The sequence below is a fragment of the Sinocyclocheilus grahami genome, unplaced genomic scaffold (genome assembly GCF_001515645.1).
Source record: "Sinocyclocheilus grahami isolate Dianchi unplaced genomic scaffold, SAMN03320097.WGS_v1.1 scaffold375.1, whole genome shotgun sequence".
NCBI classification, from domain to species: Eukaryota; Metazoa; Chordata; class Actinopteri; order Cypriniformes; family Cyprinidae; genus Sinocyclocheilus; species Sinocyclocheilus grahami.
In genome coordinates this window covers 154,462-170,289 of record NW_015505554.1, presented here as the reverse complement: position 1 = coordinate 170,289, position 15,828 = coordinate 154,462, and the positions used below count along the sequence as shown (strand labels likewise).

General features: G+C 38.1%; 1 protein-coding gene across 1 annotated transcript in view; it reads left to right on the top strand.

The window, feature by feature from the left end:
* Positions 1 to 5,705: 5,705 nt before the first annotated feature.
* LOC107549555 (interleukin-17 receptor B) overlaps positions 5,706 to 15,828 on the top strand; it is a 16,715-nt gene continuing 6,592 nt past the window's right edge. The window contains exons 1-10 of the mRNA XM_016230685.1: positions 5,706 to 5,799; positions 5,893 to 5,914; positions 6,001 to 6,126; positions 7,834 to 7,955; positions 9,473 to 9,599; positions 10,268 to 10,416; positions 11,219 to 11,296; positions 13,362 to 13,428; positions 13,515 to 13,589; positions 14,968 to 15,272. Of these exons, the coding sequence (XP_016086171.1) occupies positions 5,713 to 5,799; positions 5,893 to 5,914; positions 6,001 to 6,126; positions 7,834 to 7,955; positions 9,473 to 9,599; positions 10,268 to 10,416; positions 11,219 to 11,296; positions 13,362 to 13,428; positions 13,515 to 13,589; positions 14,968 to 15,272 (1,158 nt within the window). The 5' untranslated portion in view covers positions 5,706 to 5,712. The remainder of the gene's footprint in view (positions 5,800 to 5,892; positions 5,915 to 6,000; positions 6,127 to 7,833; positions 7,956 to 9,472; positions 9,600 to 10,267; positions 10,417 to 11,218; positions 11,297 to 13,361; positions 13,429 to 13,514; positions 13,590 to 14,967; positions 15,273 to 15,828) is intronic.

Below are 15,828 nucleotides of genomic sequence, written 5' to 3'. Positions count from 1 at the left end.
GAGTGTGTTGTGTTTGTGTTTTGGCTCATTAATGTCTCATGATTCATATTACTTTTCTTTCCACGTCTTACTAATGGTAATCGGTAAAAAGAACTTCCAGATGGATGAACTCCACACTGTGGAACTGAATCAACACTGAACTGACTTGAGCTAAATAATGACTCGATTGTCTTTTATAGAGCTGCTTCTCAGCAGAATCTGAACTCTGCAGGGTCGGTTTCTTCATTGGGGCGACAGGGCGACGCAGACCATAGACTGAATAAAAACATGGATGAAGTGTCCGTGATGTCACCCGTAGGTTTCTGAAGAGCATTTTTGAAGCCTAAAGTGGGCGGAGCCGGCCGTCGCCATCTTGGCAGCGCGTCACCTCGCGTCACTCCTGGATAATCGAAAACGGGCAAAGAGGCGGGACGTGGGTGGAGCTGGTTGCTGAAACCACGCCCACCTCGCTCGACGGTGGTGACAGCAGCGGCAATCCACCTGTCACTCAAGTGGCTACGCCCTTAATTATGCAGAACTTTAAGGCTTAATATAATTTAAACGGATGAGTTTAAAAAAAAAAATTCACCCCCTTACAATTGTCATGAAGGGCAAAATTTGCTATATAGACCAAAACCACTTTTTGTACCAGACTGTAAAATTTTTTTTTCTGCTGTAAAGTTGGGCGTTTTAACATGGGGGGCCTATGGGATTGACTCCCTTTTGGAGCCAGTCTCTAGCGGCCAGTCGATGAATTGCAGTTTAAGTCACTTCCGTGCTGGTTTCATGAGAGAGACCAGAAGGTTGCCGCTTTAGTCAGACGGCAAAGCCACTAAAAGGCAAGCCTGCAACCTTTAGCCAAAAAAGCATAACGGCTTAAGCTAATGCTTCCGGTTTGCCAGTACGTGGGAAAGGAGACCAGAGGTCGTTTTTTTGAATGGATGTCAATGATTCAGCTTACGGCACTTCTCATTCATTCCTATGGAAATTCATTCCAGAAATTCAATGACGTCAAGGTATTGTGATTGGTTATTAAGGCACACGTTATCTAAGTTGACCGTATGCTTTCTCCAATAGTAAGTAATACAGACCCTCTCCTCTCTCTATCGTAAGATAATCTCTGCAGACACTTCTCATCACCAACAAATGAAAGAGAGGGAGGTTTTTTTTCATCACATTCAACTACAGTGTTAATGCTGTAGGCCCTATTTGACTTTATTCTGCCCCTGGATCATAGCTCTGGATATATAGTCCAATCAGCATCAAGCCACGTTCTGTGGAGTACCGCCCCTTTTTGGGCGAGAATCGCCCAGAGGGTTAATACTGTAGACTTCCATAGAAAGATTTTTTTTCGGGCTAGCACTAACGTGATTTCATCATCATACATAACCTTAACTTGTGCAGCGATTGGAGGGAACAAACATACCTCTATTAATGATCTTTAAGCTGAAGTCAGTAGGGCTGAATTAAGCAAACCAATATCTCACCAGTGAAGTTTAGATGGATGATGATTGTAATGGAGGTAAAGATGATTACAGTGGCATACAGCAATCGTACAAATAGACGCGCGATTCCGTTATCAGGCCTATTAGTGAGCAAACAAACAGACCATTCATGTGCGCTCTCTGATAGCACAGTATGATCACATGTCTGGCAGGTGTTTTCTAATGGACACTCGCTGAAGAAGCTTGTTTTTATAGGAGTTTTCTGCGGCCAGTGGTGTTTATATCAGTGGCGAGGCCAGAAATTTTAAATTGAGTGGACCTGGGTAACATAGGGTGGACCTCAGTCAGTGCCTCTTTCAAAAATCATTTTACAATAGCCTACATGAGATAAAAATAAGGATGCAAATTTCGTGTGATTTTTGTGACCGGAACGATTTTAAACGACTGAGGATCATACACTACCAGACTTTAATGTATGATGGCCAGTTTTTCCTCTGTGACTATTAAAAAAGTCGGTGAGTGTATGATGGCCAGTGTTTTAAAATCTGGTAATGCATTACAATTAACGCAAGTTACGTAATCAGATTACTTGTTTCAAGTAACTAGTAAGCATTACTTTTTAATTTACAAGAGAATATCTGAGTTACTTTTTCCCCAATTTATTGATTGACAGCTCTCCTGTCCCCATGTTGAGAGAAATCAGTTGTAACTGTAGTTCTAAAATACCCTGTCCAGATTTAAAAAGGAAAACGCAAAAGTAACGTAACGCATTACTTTCCATAAAAAGTAACTAAGTAACGTAATTAGTTACATTTTTATGGAGTAACGCAACATTGTAATGCATTACTTTTAAAAGTAACTTTCCCCAACACTATTTACAACGCTAGTCATTATAGACTTACTGACTTCGTAAACAGTCACAAAGGAAAATTAGTTACATTTTTATGGAGTAACGCAACATTGTAATGCATTACTTTTAAAAGTAACTTTCCCCAACACTGTTTACAACGCTAGTCATTATAGACTTACTGACTTCGTAAACAGTCACAAAGGAAAAGGCGCTTTAGACATTAGACAGTAACAATTTTTATATTATATTATATTATTTTTATATTAATTTAAACAATTATTATAAAACAATTATATTCATTTAGTAACATAAATATATCTTAGTGTAGGCTATATCTTTAGAGTTTTATAATTCATTATCTTCTTGTCGATTCACCAGTTCACATTTATAACTGCGTGTTTTCGGCGTAAAAATAAGGGTAGTTTTTGGCTTTGGTCTGAACAGAGCAGAAGGGCTTATTAAAAAATGCAAATTCATTCTCTGCCAGCAGGTGGCGCTTTAGACATTAGACATTTCCCCTGTAACTGCAGTACAAAGCAGCACAGCACCTGACTTTGAAACTTGCAGCGCTCATATTTAATCAATTAAACCATAGCCTTTTGAAGTGTATGCTATCTCAATTTACATGTATATTTAGTTTTTTTCACTGGAGCACCACCTTCTCTTCCCATTTCTACCAGTGATCATTGTTTCCTTCCCGCGGTACTACCTGGGGCCTGTTTCATAAAACGATTTTACCAAATAAGCCAGGCTTACTTCAGTTAGTCTGACATATTGTCAGTTGATTTGGTTCAAAATAAGTCAGACTAACTGAAACAGGCCCCTGCGCACATATCAATAGCATCACTGGGCTGTAGGTTGCCAAGTTGAGGGGACAAATGGATTGAAATTTATATGCGTTGATCGTGTGAGAAAGATGCATTTCAAACAATATCTGGCAACTGGACAACCTTTGGTGGACTCACCTCTCACACATGATTTTTCATATGAGGTTTGGCCCATTACAAATTATGGGAGTTTTACTGGAAGCGAATGTAGCAAACATATAAAATATGCCCAGAGGGATTTTTTTTTTATAGAAAGATTAAAAATATGGGAGAAACATGGGAAAATATTTAAACCGGATGATAGCAAGATAGAATGGTAATCCCCGAATCCCGGGAAAAACGGGAGGGTTGACAGGAATTCAGATTTCACTGATCACTGGTTGAGAGGAGAGATGACTAACAAGATCATACTGGAGGATTTGCTGCTCCAACAGATCCTGAGCTCATTGAAAAATATCCTGTCTCATAAGATGTGCTTCCTTTGCACAGATCACGCGTGAACGCGAAATCGAAAGTGAACAGCGAGCGCTCATTCAAAAGAGATTGTACTCCGCATATTGATAGTGGCTCCCTGATATGCGAAAATTCTATGCAATTTTAGAATGTTTGCGGGAGCGGGCGAGACTGGACACAAGAATCTTGGGAGCGGAACATACAGGTCGCAGGAGCGGGTTTTCATTGTTTTCAAACAATGAAAACCCGAATCCCGGACGTTTTGGGCAATTTAGAAATCGATTAAAAAATGCTGGACACATTTTTTTAGGTCCAAAAAGAGGGCATGTCTGTGTAAAAGTGGAGACTGTAATGTATGAAGGATTATTCTTCTTCCCTCATTTGATTGGGCGGGCCAGCCGTCAATCTGGGTGGGTCAGTGCTACTTATGTAGCCTCGCCACTATAAACATATGGGCATCATCAACACTCACTCTGACAGAGGAACTGTTCACTGCTCATGTCGAGCCGCCTTCAGATCACCACATTCAGAATGTTTTTATTTGCTTTTTTTAATTGTGTTTTGCTCTGTTTAATAATTCTGAATCAATCCATATATAGATTTATATTCAGTCAGGTTGAGGCAACTGGTATATTGGTTTGTTGGCATCTCCGTGTGGTCCTGTTTGGTATTGCAGCTTGACTTGTAGTTAGACAATAGAAAATGAACTGTGAACTATGAAAAAAAAAAAAAAAAACAGAATTGCAGAAAATACAGTTTTGTAGGAATCATCCTCAAACTTAATTTCGAATGTGGTAAAACAATTATCTTTATTTAGAATGTTTCAAGTCTTAATATTTTTCCTTTTGTTATACTGGGATGTATGCTACAATTGTTGGATGTGGTGCCCTACCTAGAAAATTTTGCACCAGCCGCCACTGGAACTGTGTCCATAGTTCAATTTAGTTACATTTTCATAATTGATTCTGTTATTTTCCTCTTTATCACTCTGAAGCTGTTTTGACCAAATCTGTATTGTATGAATCGCTATAGTAATAAAGATGACTTGACTTTATATTTAATTATTTTTCAGTGATCCTTAATCTTGGATGGACTCCAGCGAACTTGAAATTTATATTCATGAGATATAAACTTCACCTGCAAAATTGTACCTTAATGTAAAATGGTCATCTGTGAACCATTTATTCATGATTGATCAGTAATCTTATAAGAATATACTATTAAATATGAATTAACATTAGTAAACATTCTAGAGTCATTTTAAATGAAATTGACATTAAATTAACTAGATAGATATTATTTCTGGGAACACTTCTCATAACACCAGATTTACTCGCTGCATCATAAGAAGAATGGCATCTACGCTAATATTAGTCTCTTTCAATCTTATTCCGTGGTCACCGTAGCCATACAGATCCAGTCCATATCCAGATCAGATGGTGGATCAGCACCTAGAGACGACCTCTACAGCCCTGAATATCAGCAGAGACCATGTCAACTAGATGCGTCCCAGAGACAGATCCCCTGTGAAGACCTCATCACCTTGACAACCATCGGCACAAGACCACAGGAACCATACGAGTCCTCTGCACAATTTGACCTGTGTTGCAGCCTGGCATTAAACCATATCATGCTGGTTTCGTCTGTCCAAAGGAGAGCTGGCCCCCGACTGAGCCTGGTTTCTCCCAAGGTTTTTTCTCCATTTCTGTCACCGATGGAGTTTTGGTTTTTTGCCACTGTTGCCTTTGGCTTGCTTAGTTGGAGACGCTTGACTGATTGCACAGACACTATTGGCCGAGAGCTGAACTGGATGATGACATCACTCAATCATCAATGAACTGACTTTAGCTGAAAAATGACTCTTTGTTATTGTCCTCTTGCATTATTGACAAACTATTTTCCTGTTTAACACTGTAAAGCTGCTTTGACACAATCAGTATTGTATAAAGCGCTATATAAATAAAGGTGACTTAATGTTTTCTATGAGGAGGGATTTCTGGAAGACAGCAGTACAGTCATGAACTGTTGTGTGATTTGTGAGCGGCTGATGACAATCTGCTGCTGTGTGCATGTGGTGTGTGGGCGTTTTCTGTTGGAGAAGATATAAAAGCAGAGCCACGGCTCATTTCAACAGAGATTTGTGTTCAGGTCTGTTCAAATGGAACTTCTAGACTGCATGAGGGAAATTGTTGCTTTTTTCTTTTTAATCCAGTGGACAACTTCAGACAGCAGTTCTCTCGGTATAGTAAGTACACTGTCATCTCATAGCAGAAATATTTTTATAAAAATCATTTGATCAGAGCTTAATTAAACCATATATCTCTTTTGATATTCACAGGTTGCCACATGTAACAAAGATGGTAAGTGTTAAAATACATCTTTCTTTCTTTCTTTCTTTCTTTCTTTCTTCTTATTATTTATTTATTTGTATGTATGTATTTTTTAGAGAATGAAATACCCAACGAATGGTTTGAAAGCCATAAATCGAACCCTTCACCCTTACATGAGCTGACTGCGGAGCTGAGCGAATCTCAAACCTCTCTCATTTTAAGATGGTCTATTAATATTGATAGTAAGTGACATCACAGTAAGTGATTTGTTTTTTTTTTAGTTCTGTGTGGTTTTGATTCTTTCTGAGTTTATTCAGTCATACACAGGTCTCTTTTCTGGTTGGTGAATAAATGTCTTTTTGGAATTCATGAGAAATAGTCATTGATGGAATTATGGGAAACTAAGATTCACTTGATGTGCAATATTATGTACGTGATCAATTATACCCATATTAATTACACAGTGAAACAAATTTTTTATAAAAGTTTTATTTTTAATGTTTCTTTATGAAGTTTGACATGCTGAATACGAAATCACATGATTTTTGTGTATCATTAACAGTGCTCATAAAAACTAAAAATAAAAAAATGATGTTGACAATTTATACAAGCTAATCTGTTATTACTCATGATAAAAAATTACATGGTACAAGCATAATTCTGAGCTAAAAACAAGTTTAACATAAACAGTTGGCAAAAGTGAGTCGTCCAAAATTTCAGGAGTGTTGTATGCTGGATGATTTTTGTCTTTTATGACTAGTCCCAGAATATTCTGGAATGTTCTAGAATTTTCCCATCTTTGCAAAATCGAAATTTGTCAAATAAATAAATAAATCATACAAAATTAGTAAAAAGTCATCTGTAATAAATCAATGTTTCATAGTTAAAGACAGAAGTTATTCTATTCCCGACCTAAATATTTACCAAAATATTGATGCTACATGAAAATAGATAGTACAATAATAATTAGCACCACAGAATTACAGAAGAAGCATCAAAATGTAATGTTACATTGTGTTATCATTTTAAAACACATTTGATGAAAAAGTTACTTTTGTATTTTACTTATTTATTTAATGAACTGACACAAGATGGTTTTGTTAGTAGAAAGCAATGATTGTTGAAATATTTTGTATGCACGTCAGTTTGACATCCGTCAGAGATATCGCTTGTTACAGAATGTTTCATCATTTAGGGTTTTTTCATTATCAGGTAATTGTAGGATGTTTTATGAAAAACAAGCCTTGGGTTATCACTGGTCCTGTGGCAGAAGTAGTTTTGGTGAAGGAGGAAGTGCTGCTCATTCTTTTCAAGATAACGACTGACGTCCGGTTTGAAATGAGCTGTCTGATTGATGTGATGCTGAGTGCCATCAGATGCTGCTTCATGATTCAGAGGGATCGTCTTAAACGTCCCAGCAGGGCCGTCAGTAATGAGGTGAATGATGGCACTTGAATGAACAGCATTGGTTTCAGAAAAATGTTCACTTGGTAAAAATGTGTCTATATTATTCCCTTATGGCTGGAATGACGTGTGACACTTTACGAAGTGTTTAATGAAACTGTTAAATTACACTATATGCTGAAAAGTAACATGTGATTAAAAACTGCAGAATCATGAAAAATGCTTTTTGCAAACGGAAAAGAGAAAAGCCTGATTAGACACAATTCCAGCTGATCACATTAGTTTCACATCAGATCACACCGCTCTACAAATCTCACTATATGACTTCAGCAGATGGTTTGCAGTTAAGCTGAAATTTGTCGGACAGTGGCCATCTACCACTTTTAATGATGTGTATATGTTGTTTGTGTTGCATCATGGGAGCAGGTAAAAGCCAGTGTGAATGGCAAAGGCTGTAAATTTATGAGGCTATAAATTGCAAATGTTAAGAGTGAATATTTTGGAGTTGGACATAATATGTGTCAATTTGAACATTGTCTTCTTAGGCAGCATTCACAGTCTTATTGGCACATGGATAACACTTTCTAGAGAGTCTGACTCACATTACAGATGTCAGTACCAGCCTCCATTTACCTCCGAGCAAATCAACCTCACTGGTCAAGAACAGGTAAAGAAAGGACAGAAATTCTGAACTGAACTACTAGTCATCAGCAGTGTTGGGGGTAACGCATTACAAGTAACGCGAGTTACGTAATCAGATTACTTTTTTTCAAAAGTAACTAGTAAAATTACTTTTTAATTTACAAGAGAATATCTGAGTTACTTTTTCAAATAAGTAACGCAAGTTACTTTTTTTCCAATTTATTGACTGACAGCTCTCCTGTCCCCATGTTGAGAGAAATCAGATGATGTTACTGTAGTTCTAAAATAAATATGAATATGCATTAATTAATCTCCCTCACTCAAAAAAACACAGATTCAGTATTCCTCAAAATGAATACAAATAATGCAACTCAGAATATGATGCAAACCTGCAATAATTAAATGTTAAACAACACAAATATCAACCAATTGCTTTGCTTCTGATCTTCGATGATCCAGTTCAACCGTACTAATAAGCACAAATTACTCTAGACAAACATTTGTGTGTCTTTTTTTATTGCTGAAGTGTGCTGAAATGTCTTCTTCTGCATTCTACTGTACAGACGTAAATGTACTTTCCCTTCAGCCTGAGGTTTATTCATTTCACTTTTGGTGTGAAAAGGCTTTTATATTTGCCAAAAATATAACTTTTTTTATTTTTAAAAACAAACAAGCAAGCCCTGTCCAGACTTAAAAAGTAACGCAAAAGTAACGTAACACATTACTTTCCATAAAAAGTAACTAAGTAACGTAATTAGTTACTTTTTCATGGAGTAAAGCAATATTGCAATGCATTACTTTTTACTGCAAGGCTAAAGGGAGGAATCCAGGAAAACAGGCAAAGATCAAAACCGGAGAAAACAGACAAGGCAAGGCAAAACTAGGAAAACACGGAGACTCAGAAAGGGGTACAGGCTAAACAATACTCAGCAGAGAAATGTGGTAAGAGTGGGTGTTATATAATGAGTGAGGTAATTAAAAACAGCTGTGTGAAATGAGTGCAATCAGGGCAGTGTGCAAATTGTGCAAAGAATGATGGGAAATGTAGTCCGGGGAGCTATGCAACAGTTTGTGTAGTGCGAGAGTCAATGTAATGGAAAGGGTGACATCTGGTGGTGAATAAACGGAAGTCCATGAACCGAAATCGTGACACACGGTAACACACTTGACACTAAATTAATAATGAATTAAACATTCATTTAACAACACAAGATGTGACATAAACCCTAATGTACATGACTGATAAGAAAAACCTAAGAAGAAAGATAGTTATTTCAACAAATCAAATGAGTCACTTCTGGGAATGTCAATATAATTTTTATTGATTTATTTTTAATCATAAATGACTTGTTCTTTTTTCTTCCAAAAACTGTACATTCAACAGTATTTTACTGTACAATTACACTTGCCCTGTTAGTACTACAACACGCCATGCATAGTAAGGGAAAGTACTGTTAACCAATTAAAAGTTGCTTTTTTGTTCGTTTGTTATACAGCGTAATTGATTCTGTGTCCTAATCTTTTCCTTCTCTTGATTGACAGTTATGGTTCAGTTTCACTGTGCCAAATGTATCTGTTTGTCCTTCAACCAGTTATGACATATCTGCCTATAATATTCCAACACCGTCTGATGAGGCGAATGAAGAATATGAAAAGATGACCCAAACAGGTTAGATTTATTTGTTCTTATAGCCACTTCTTTTATCTCCTCTTTTCTATGTGGCGAGACATTATTAGAGACAGACAGGAATGCAGGAATGCCATCAGATCGATGAGCTTCCACCCATTGTGTTTAAAGTTTCATTTGAGATCTACAGGCACTTCCTGAAATATTATATGCAAATGAGAGTGGTGCTCAGACGTGGAAAATGCACTGCCATGATGTTCGAGTTGGCATCAAGTCTGCAATATTCTGTGCTATATCTCCTCGTTCATTATTCCCTATTAGTGAATGTTATATAGTCCATTTCATTCAATTAATAGACTCACGCATTCACTCTCACACTATTTAGTGTCTCCGGTTCACCTATACTGCATGTCTTTGGTTTGTGGGGAAAACCAGAGCTCCACAGGGTCAACATGCAAACTCACTTCTAAATGTGTTAATGTCTGAAATAGTGGACTATATACATTTCAGACACAGCTCTGATGTCAAGGTAAGCTTGTGATCGAGGTGGAAAGGCGAAAACTGTGCATCTGATGAGTTCAATAACAGCAGCACACATGATTTGAGGCATCATTCACACAATGAAGTTTAATACACAGTGCTAGTGGTTTCATAACATGCTGTTCAGTGTTTTGGCGACTGACTGTTCTTCTGTTTGATTGACTTGCTAGCTGAAGTTCAGTGGAATGCTGACATTTATTCAGTGCTTCATGGAGATAAAATAGTGGTGAGCTTCAATACGAGTCTCGTGGCGGAGAGACACACCATCGTACTGACAAACAGCACACATCTACTGCTAAAACCTGTTGGAGGGAAAGGGGTATGTTTCTCCTCAATATTTCATTTCATGCAAAAACTAATTCAAAGGACAAATCAACACTTCAACCAGCTGGAAAATATGACAAAAGTCAAGCTCAGCGTCACATCAGGTCACGTCAGTCAGCTCAGCTGATCCACGTCGTCTTAAGTCTCACCCAACACAAATGTGTTTTTTTAATTTTTTTTATTCTACAATTTTAACTTGTGATCAAATCTAAAACTTAAGAGGTTAAGTTCATTACAACAATTATTTCAGCCTACAGTATATGTAGCCATTGTGTAATACAGCCAAATTCATATATATATATATATACATATACACACTGAAGTAAAATAAATATTGAATATAACATAAAAATATGGTACTTTTAGAGGTAAAAAAAAATCACAAAAATTGCATAAATTGATAGTTTTTTATTTTATGGAAGATAGTGATATGGCCAAATTGATCCACTAAGGACCAATTAAGGGCTGCTATACGAAGGATGCTTGAGGGTTAACGAGATAATTATGCAGTTTTAACAACGTAACGTTATTATGAGAAAAGATGTCGTTTAACGAGAAAAAGTTGTCGTTTTAACGACATGGCATCTCGTTATTACGACATAATTGAGTGGAAAAAATTATATGTGTGTGGCGCGTCACCGAAAAAAACATTTAAATAAATTTGCTATATTTACTTGTGTATATTGCATACGCTGCACTGGCAGATTATTTTCACTTGTTTTAAGTATAAACAAGTGAAAAACAAGTGGAAAAGTCTGTGCAGTCATTTTTTTCATATGTGTTTCTTTGTCTTGCAGGAATGCAAAGTAGAAAAATGTGAAGTGGAACTAGAATACATGGAATACATGGGTCCCTGTGAAGACCTTAAGATAAGGGTAACTATAAAATAAGACCTAATCTTTACCCGAATGATGTCTGTGATGCACATCATATAGCCTCAAAATAATATATGCTTTATTAGAATGCATGCAGGGTTATTCGGTCAAGAAAAAAACCTTGAACCTTGAATTGAAATGTCCATGACATTTAACGGAAATGTCATGGACATTTTTCAGTGGCTAGAAATTGATAGATGTTTTATAAGATTAATTATTATGAATTAGAGAACACTCTTCACTATTAACTAGTTGCTTATTAGCATGCGTATTACTAGCAATCTGGCAGTTTATTAGTATTTATAAAGCACATATTAATGCATGACCATATTCTAGATCCCTTAATCCTACCCCATACTGAAACATAACCCCTACAACAACTGCATTACTTACTGTCAATAAGCAGCAAATTAGGAGTTTATTGAGGGAAAACTCTCAATTAATAGTGAATATGTGTTCCCTAATCTAGTGTTAATCAAACATTATCCAATCTCATTGGTCAAAATATGTGGGAAGTCATTTTCTCCGTCAGTAGTTTTGTTTTCCAATACAGATATCTGGTAAATCATAAAACCTTACAAAATGTTGCTGAAAACAAAAATTCCAGTGAAATAAGAACAATTAAAATTCATTTCATAACATATTCTGGTGTTTTATTCCAGACAGATCTGCTTTGGACATTGGTGTTGGATGTGTGCTGGCGCTTCTCTTCGTGCTTCTCTGTTGCTGCATCGTGTGTAAGTGAAAAGAAAAGGATTTAAAATTTGCTTTCAAATTTTATACCTCTACACACAGAGATGTGGTCAATAATAGTTGAAATATGAGATATTATGGACACATCTCCAGTGGCCTGTTTCAGAGTAGACTTAGAGTTGACACACAGTTTAGACGATTTCTGTCAACTCCGGGTTTGATCCAGAGCTATTGATGAACTCTGGAGCTTGTGCACGTGAAAGTGTAACATCTACAGCGAGCAGCCAAAAATGAGCAGCAGATTTTGGCCCAATCCCAATTCTATTTCATACCCCTCCGCCTACCCCTTCCCCTTGTCCCTTGAAACAGAGCGTCAAGGGGTAGGGTTGAAAATATTCCCCTAAGAATTGGGACACCACTACTATACGTATATGTGCTGGTGTGCATTAGAGCCTTTAATTACCGTTCTATATTAATGTGCTGCTTACTGACACACACACACACACACACACACACACACACAATCAGATATCGCGCAGATCACACATCCAGGAGCAAAGAGACTTGTCAACGCTGCCCCACGACTTTTATTAATAGTTTAAATATTGAATCGCTCGTTATATTTTCCAGTAACTAGAGGATAAAATTGCTGTTTTTGAAGTAAACTCACTCTAAAAAAAGAAACGCACACACACAAATTTCATCTCTCTCTCTCTCTCTCGAATTGGCAATATTTCAGTCACACCAAGCTGTTTACCTATTGCAGATTCAGTCTTCCCATCCTGGTGCAGGTCTACAATTTTGTTTCTGGTGTCTTTTGACAGCTCTTTGGTCTTGGCCATGGTGGAGTTTGGAGTGTGACTGTTTGAGGTTGTGGACAGGTGTCTTTTATACTGATAACGAGTTCAAACAGATGCCATTAATACAGGTAACGAGTGGAGGACAGAGGAGCCTCTTAAAGAAGAAGTTACAGGTCTGTGAGAGCCAGAAATCTTGCTTGTTTGTAGGTGACCAAATACTTATTTTACCGAGGAATTTACCAATTAATTCTTTAAAAATCCTACAATGTGATTTTCTAGATTTTTTTTCTTCTCATTTTGTCTCTCATAGTTGAGGTATACCTATGATGAAAATTACAGGCCTCTCTCATCTTTTTAAGTGGGAGAACTTGCACAATTGGTGGCTGACTAAATACTTTTTTGCCCCACTGTACATCCCTTTTGTATCCTTTCACTTCCCGTCTCTCCTTGACCTGTCCCCTCACCCCCACCCCAAAAAAAGACAAAAGATAAAAAATATACAACAGAAATAGCTATAAACATATAATAAAGAAGGATTTTACTAACATTGATATGGTTTTATATAATGGCAGATAAAGCCTCACTTTAAAGACTGTCAGAAAGCAAGTGAATGGGAGGCTCAAAAAGTGAACTGTCCGAGTGAGTATCCTGTAACTCATCTTCTCGTTTCACTGCTTCTCTGTTCAGAGCAATTCTGTGCTTACTCTCGTGGTGTTTTATTCCAGACAGATCTGCTTTGGACATTGGTGTTGGATGTGTGCTGGCGCTTCTCTTCGTGCTTCTCTGTTGCTGCATCGTGTGTAAGTGAAAAGAAAAGGATTTAAAATTTGCTTTCAAATTTTATACCTCTACACACAGAGATGTGGTCAATAATAGTTGAAATATGAGATATTATGGACACATCTCCAGTGGCCTGTTTCAGAGTAGACTTAGAGTTGACACACAGTTTAGACGATTTCTGTCAACTCCGGGTTTGATCCAGAGCTATTGATGAACTCTGGAGCTTGTGCACGTGAAAGTGTAACATCTACAGCGAGCAGCCAAAAATGAGCAGCAGATTTTGGCCAAATCCCAATTCTATTTGATACCCCTCCGCCTTCCCCTTCCCCTTGTCCCTTGAAACAGAGCGTCAAGGGGTAGGGTTGAAAATATTCCCCTAAGAATTGGGACACCACTACTATACGTATATGTGCTGGTGTGCATTAGAGCCTTTAATTACCGTTCTATATTAATGTGCTGCTTACTGACACACACACACACACACACACACACACACACAATCAGATATCGCGCAGATCACACATCCAGGAGCAAAGAGACTTGTCAACGCTGCCCCACGACTTTTATTAATAACAGTTTAAATATTGAATCGCTCGTTATATTTTCCAGTAACTAGAGGATAAAATTGCTGTTTTTGAAGTAAACTCACTCTAAAAAGAGAAACGCACACACACAAATTTCATCTCTCTCTCTCTCTCTCGAATTGGCAATATTTCAGAAAAGGGTTTAGCGATTTCTAATTATTGGGGGTACTAGCCCTCCTCAATGTCTACGGTGGTTATTATTGCCCCGATCAGACATGAAAATAGCCTATGTTGTGGCACTATACTGCATGTCAGTGATGATATGACGTTAGCAAACTTTAATGATTTTTTGCAAACATTTCTTTGAGTAACATGGCCGTAAATATGAACTCACGATTGAATGTAACAAAACAAAGGATTACTTTTCGTTAAAATCTTTATTAATGCCAAAAATGCTTGCATTTATGTCTTTTTGTTCGCTCGGGCAGCCATTTTGCCGCTGACGCCGGTTTACTCTGAGATAATTCATACCCCTTCGTTTGAAGTGTGGTATCGAAAAATCTTCGTTTGAAGGGCTATTTGGCCCTTCCCCTTACCCCTACCCCTCCAACCAAAAGAGAATCGAGACAAAAGGGGAAGGGCTAAGGGGTAGAATTGGGATTGGGCCTTTGTCTTTCAGATTATGTCACTGTGAAGTGCTTTAAGCTGGTGCAGGAGATACAGGTGCAGTCACTTTATTGCATTAGATATATGTCACTTTGTTCTAAAACCAATCCATCTTCATGAGCCTGAAAAAGCAGAGCAGGCCTCTGGACACAGACTGCAGAAGCGGTAAAAGTAGTGTGTTAGTATGTTACTCTGATCACTCTCTCAGGTCAAAGCTTCCGCTGGGTTCGTGGCTCGAGGCGCGCGGAGTCTGTGCGCGTGCTGCTCGTGTACCCTGCAGTAGACAGTGTGTTTCAGCGCTCTGTGATGCTCCTGGCTGACAGTCTGCAGAGTCGTGGTGGAGTATGCGTCGTCATCGACATGTGGGAGAGAGGAAGTCTAGCAGAACAAGGGCCGCTCCGCTGGCTCAACACACAGGCCGACCTCTCCGAGAGAGTGCTCCTCATCTCACCATCTCAACGCTCACACACCGGTAACAAAGTTTGTGTTTCATGCCAGCACCAGTGCATTTGGGTCACACTCAAGAATCTGTAGGGGCTTGTGCCAGAATTCTGCTTTTTTTTTTTTTTTTAAAGGTGACATATCATGAAAATCTGACTTTTCCAGGTTTTAAGTGCTATAATCAGGTCCCCGGTGCATCTACCAACCAAGGAAACGTGAAAAAGATTAACCCAGTAACTTTGTTTTGGTGAGCCTTTTTCTGCAAGCGTCTGAGAAAACGAACGCGTCTGATTTCGCTCCCTTGGTGACGTGGCAAAGGGATCTCATTATAATATCACCGCCCCTTAATCTGTAAGTTTACAGCCAGGGACGCCGTCATTTTGATTTCGCAAGCGACAACGGTATACGAGCTCTAATGCCTTGGCGAAAGTTTGAGCAAAACATGCTAACTGTTCTGTGTTTGGATGTACAGTCACACAGATCTAAAATAAACATGCGATTTATTTCCCAGCTGTTTACCTTCACAGACATAACCCACTGTTTGTGTAACTCGTGTGTTTTTAACGTAAACTTCTATGTGAAAGAGAACTTAGTTTAGTACTCACATGCTGTGACAGCCGCTTTCTGT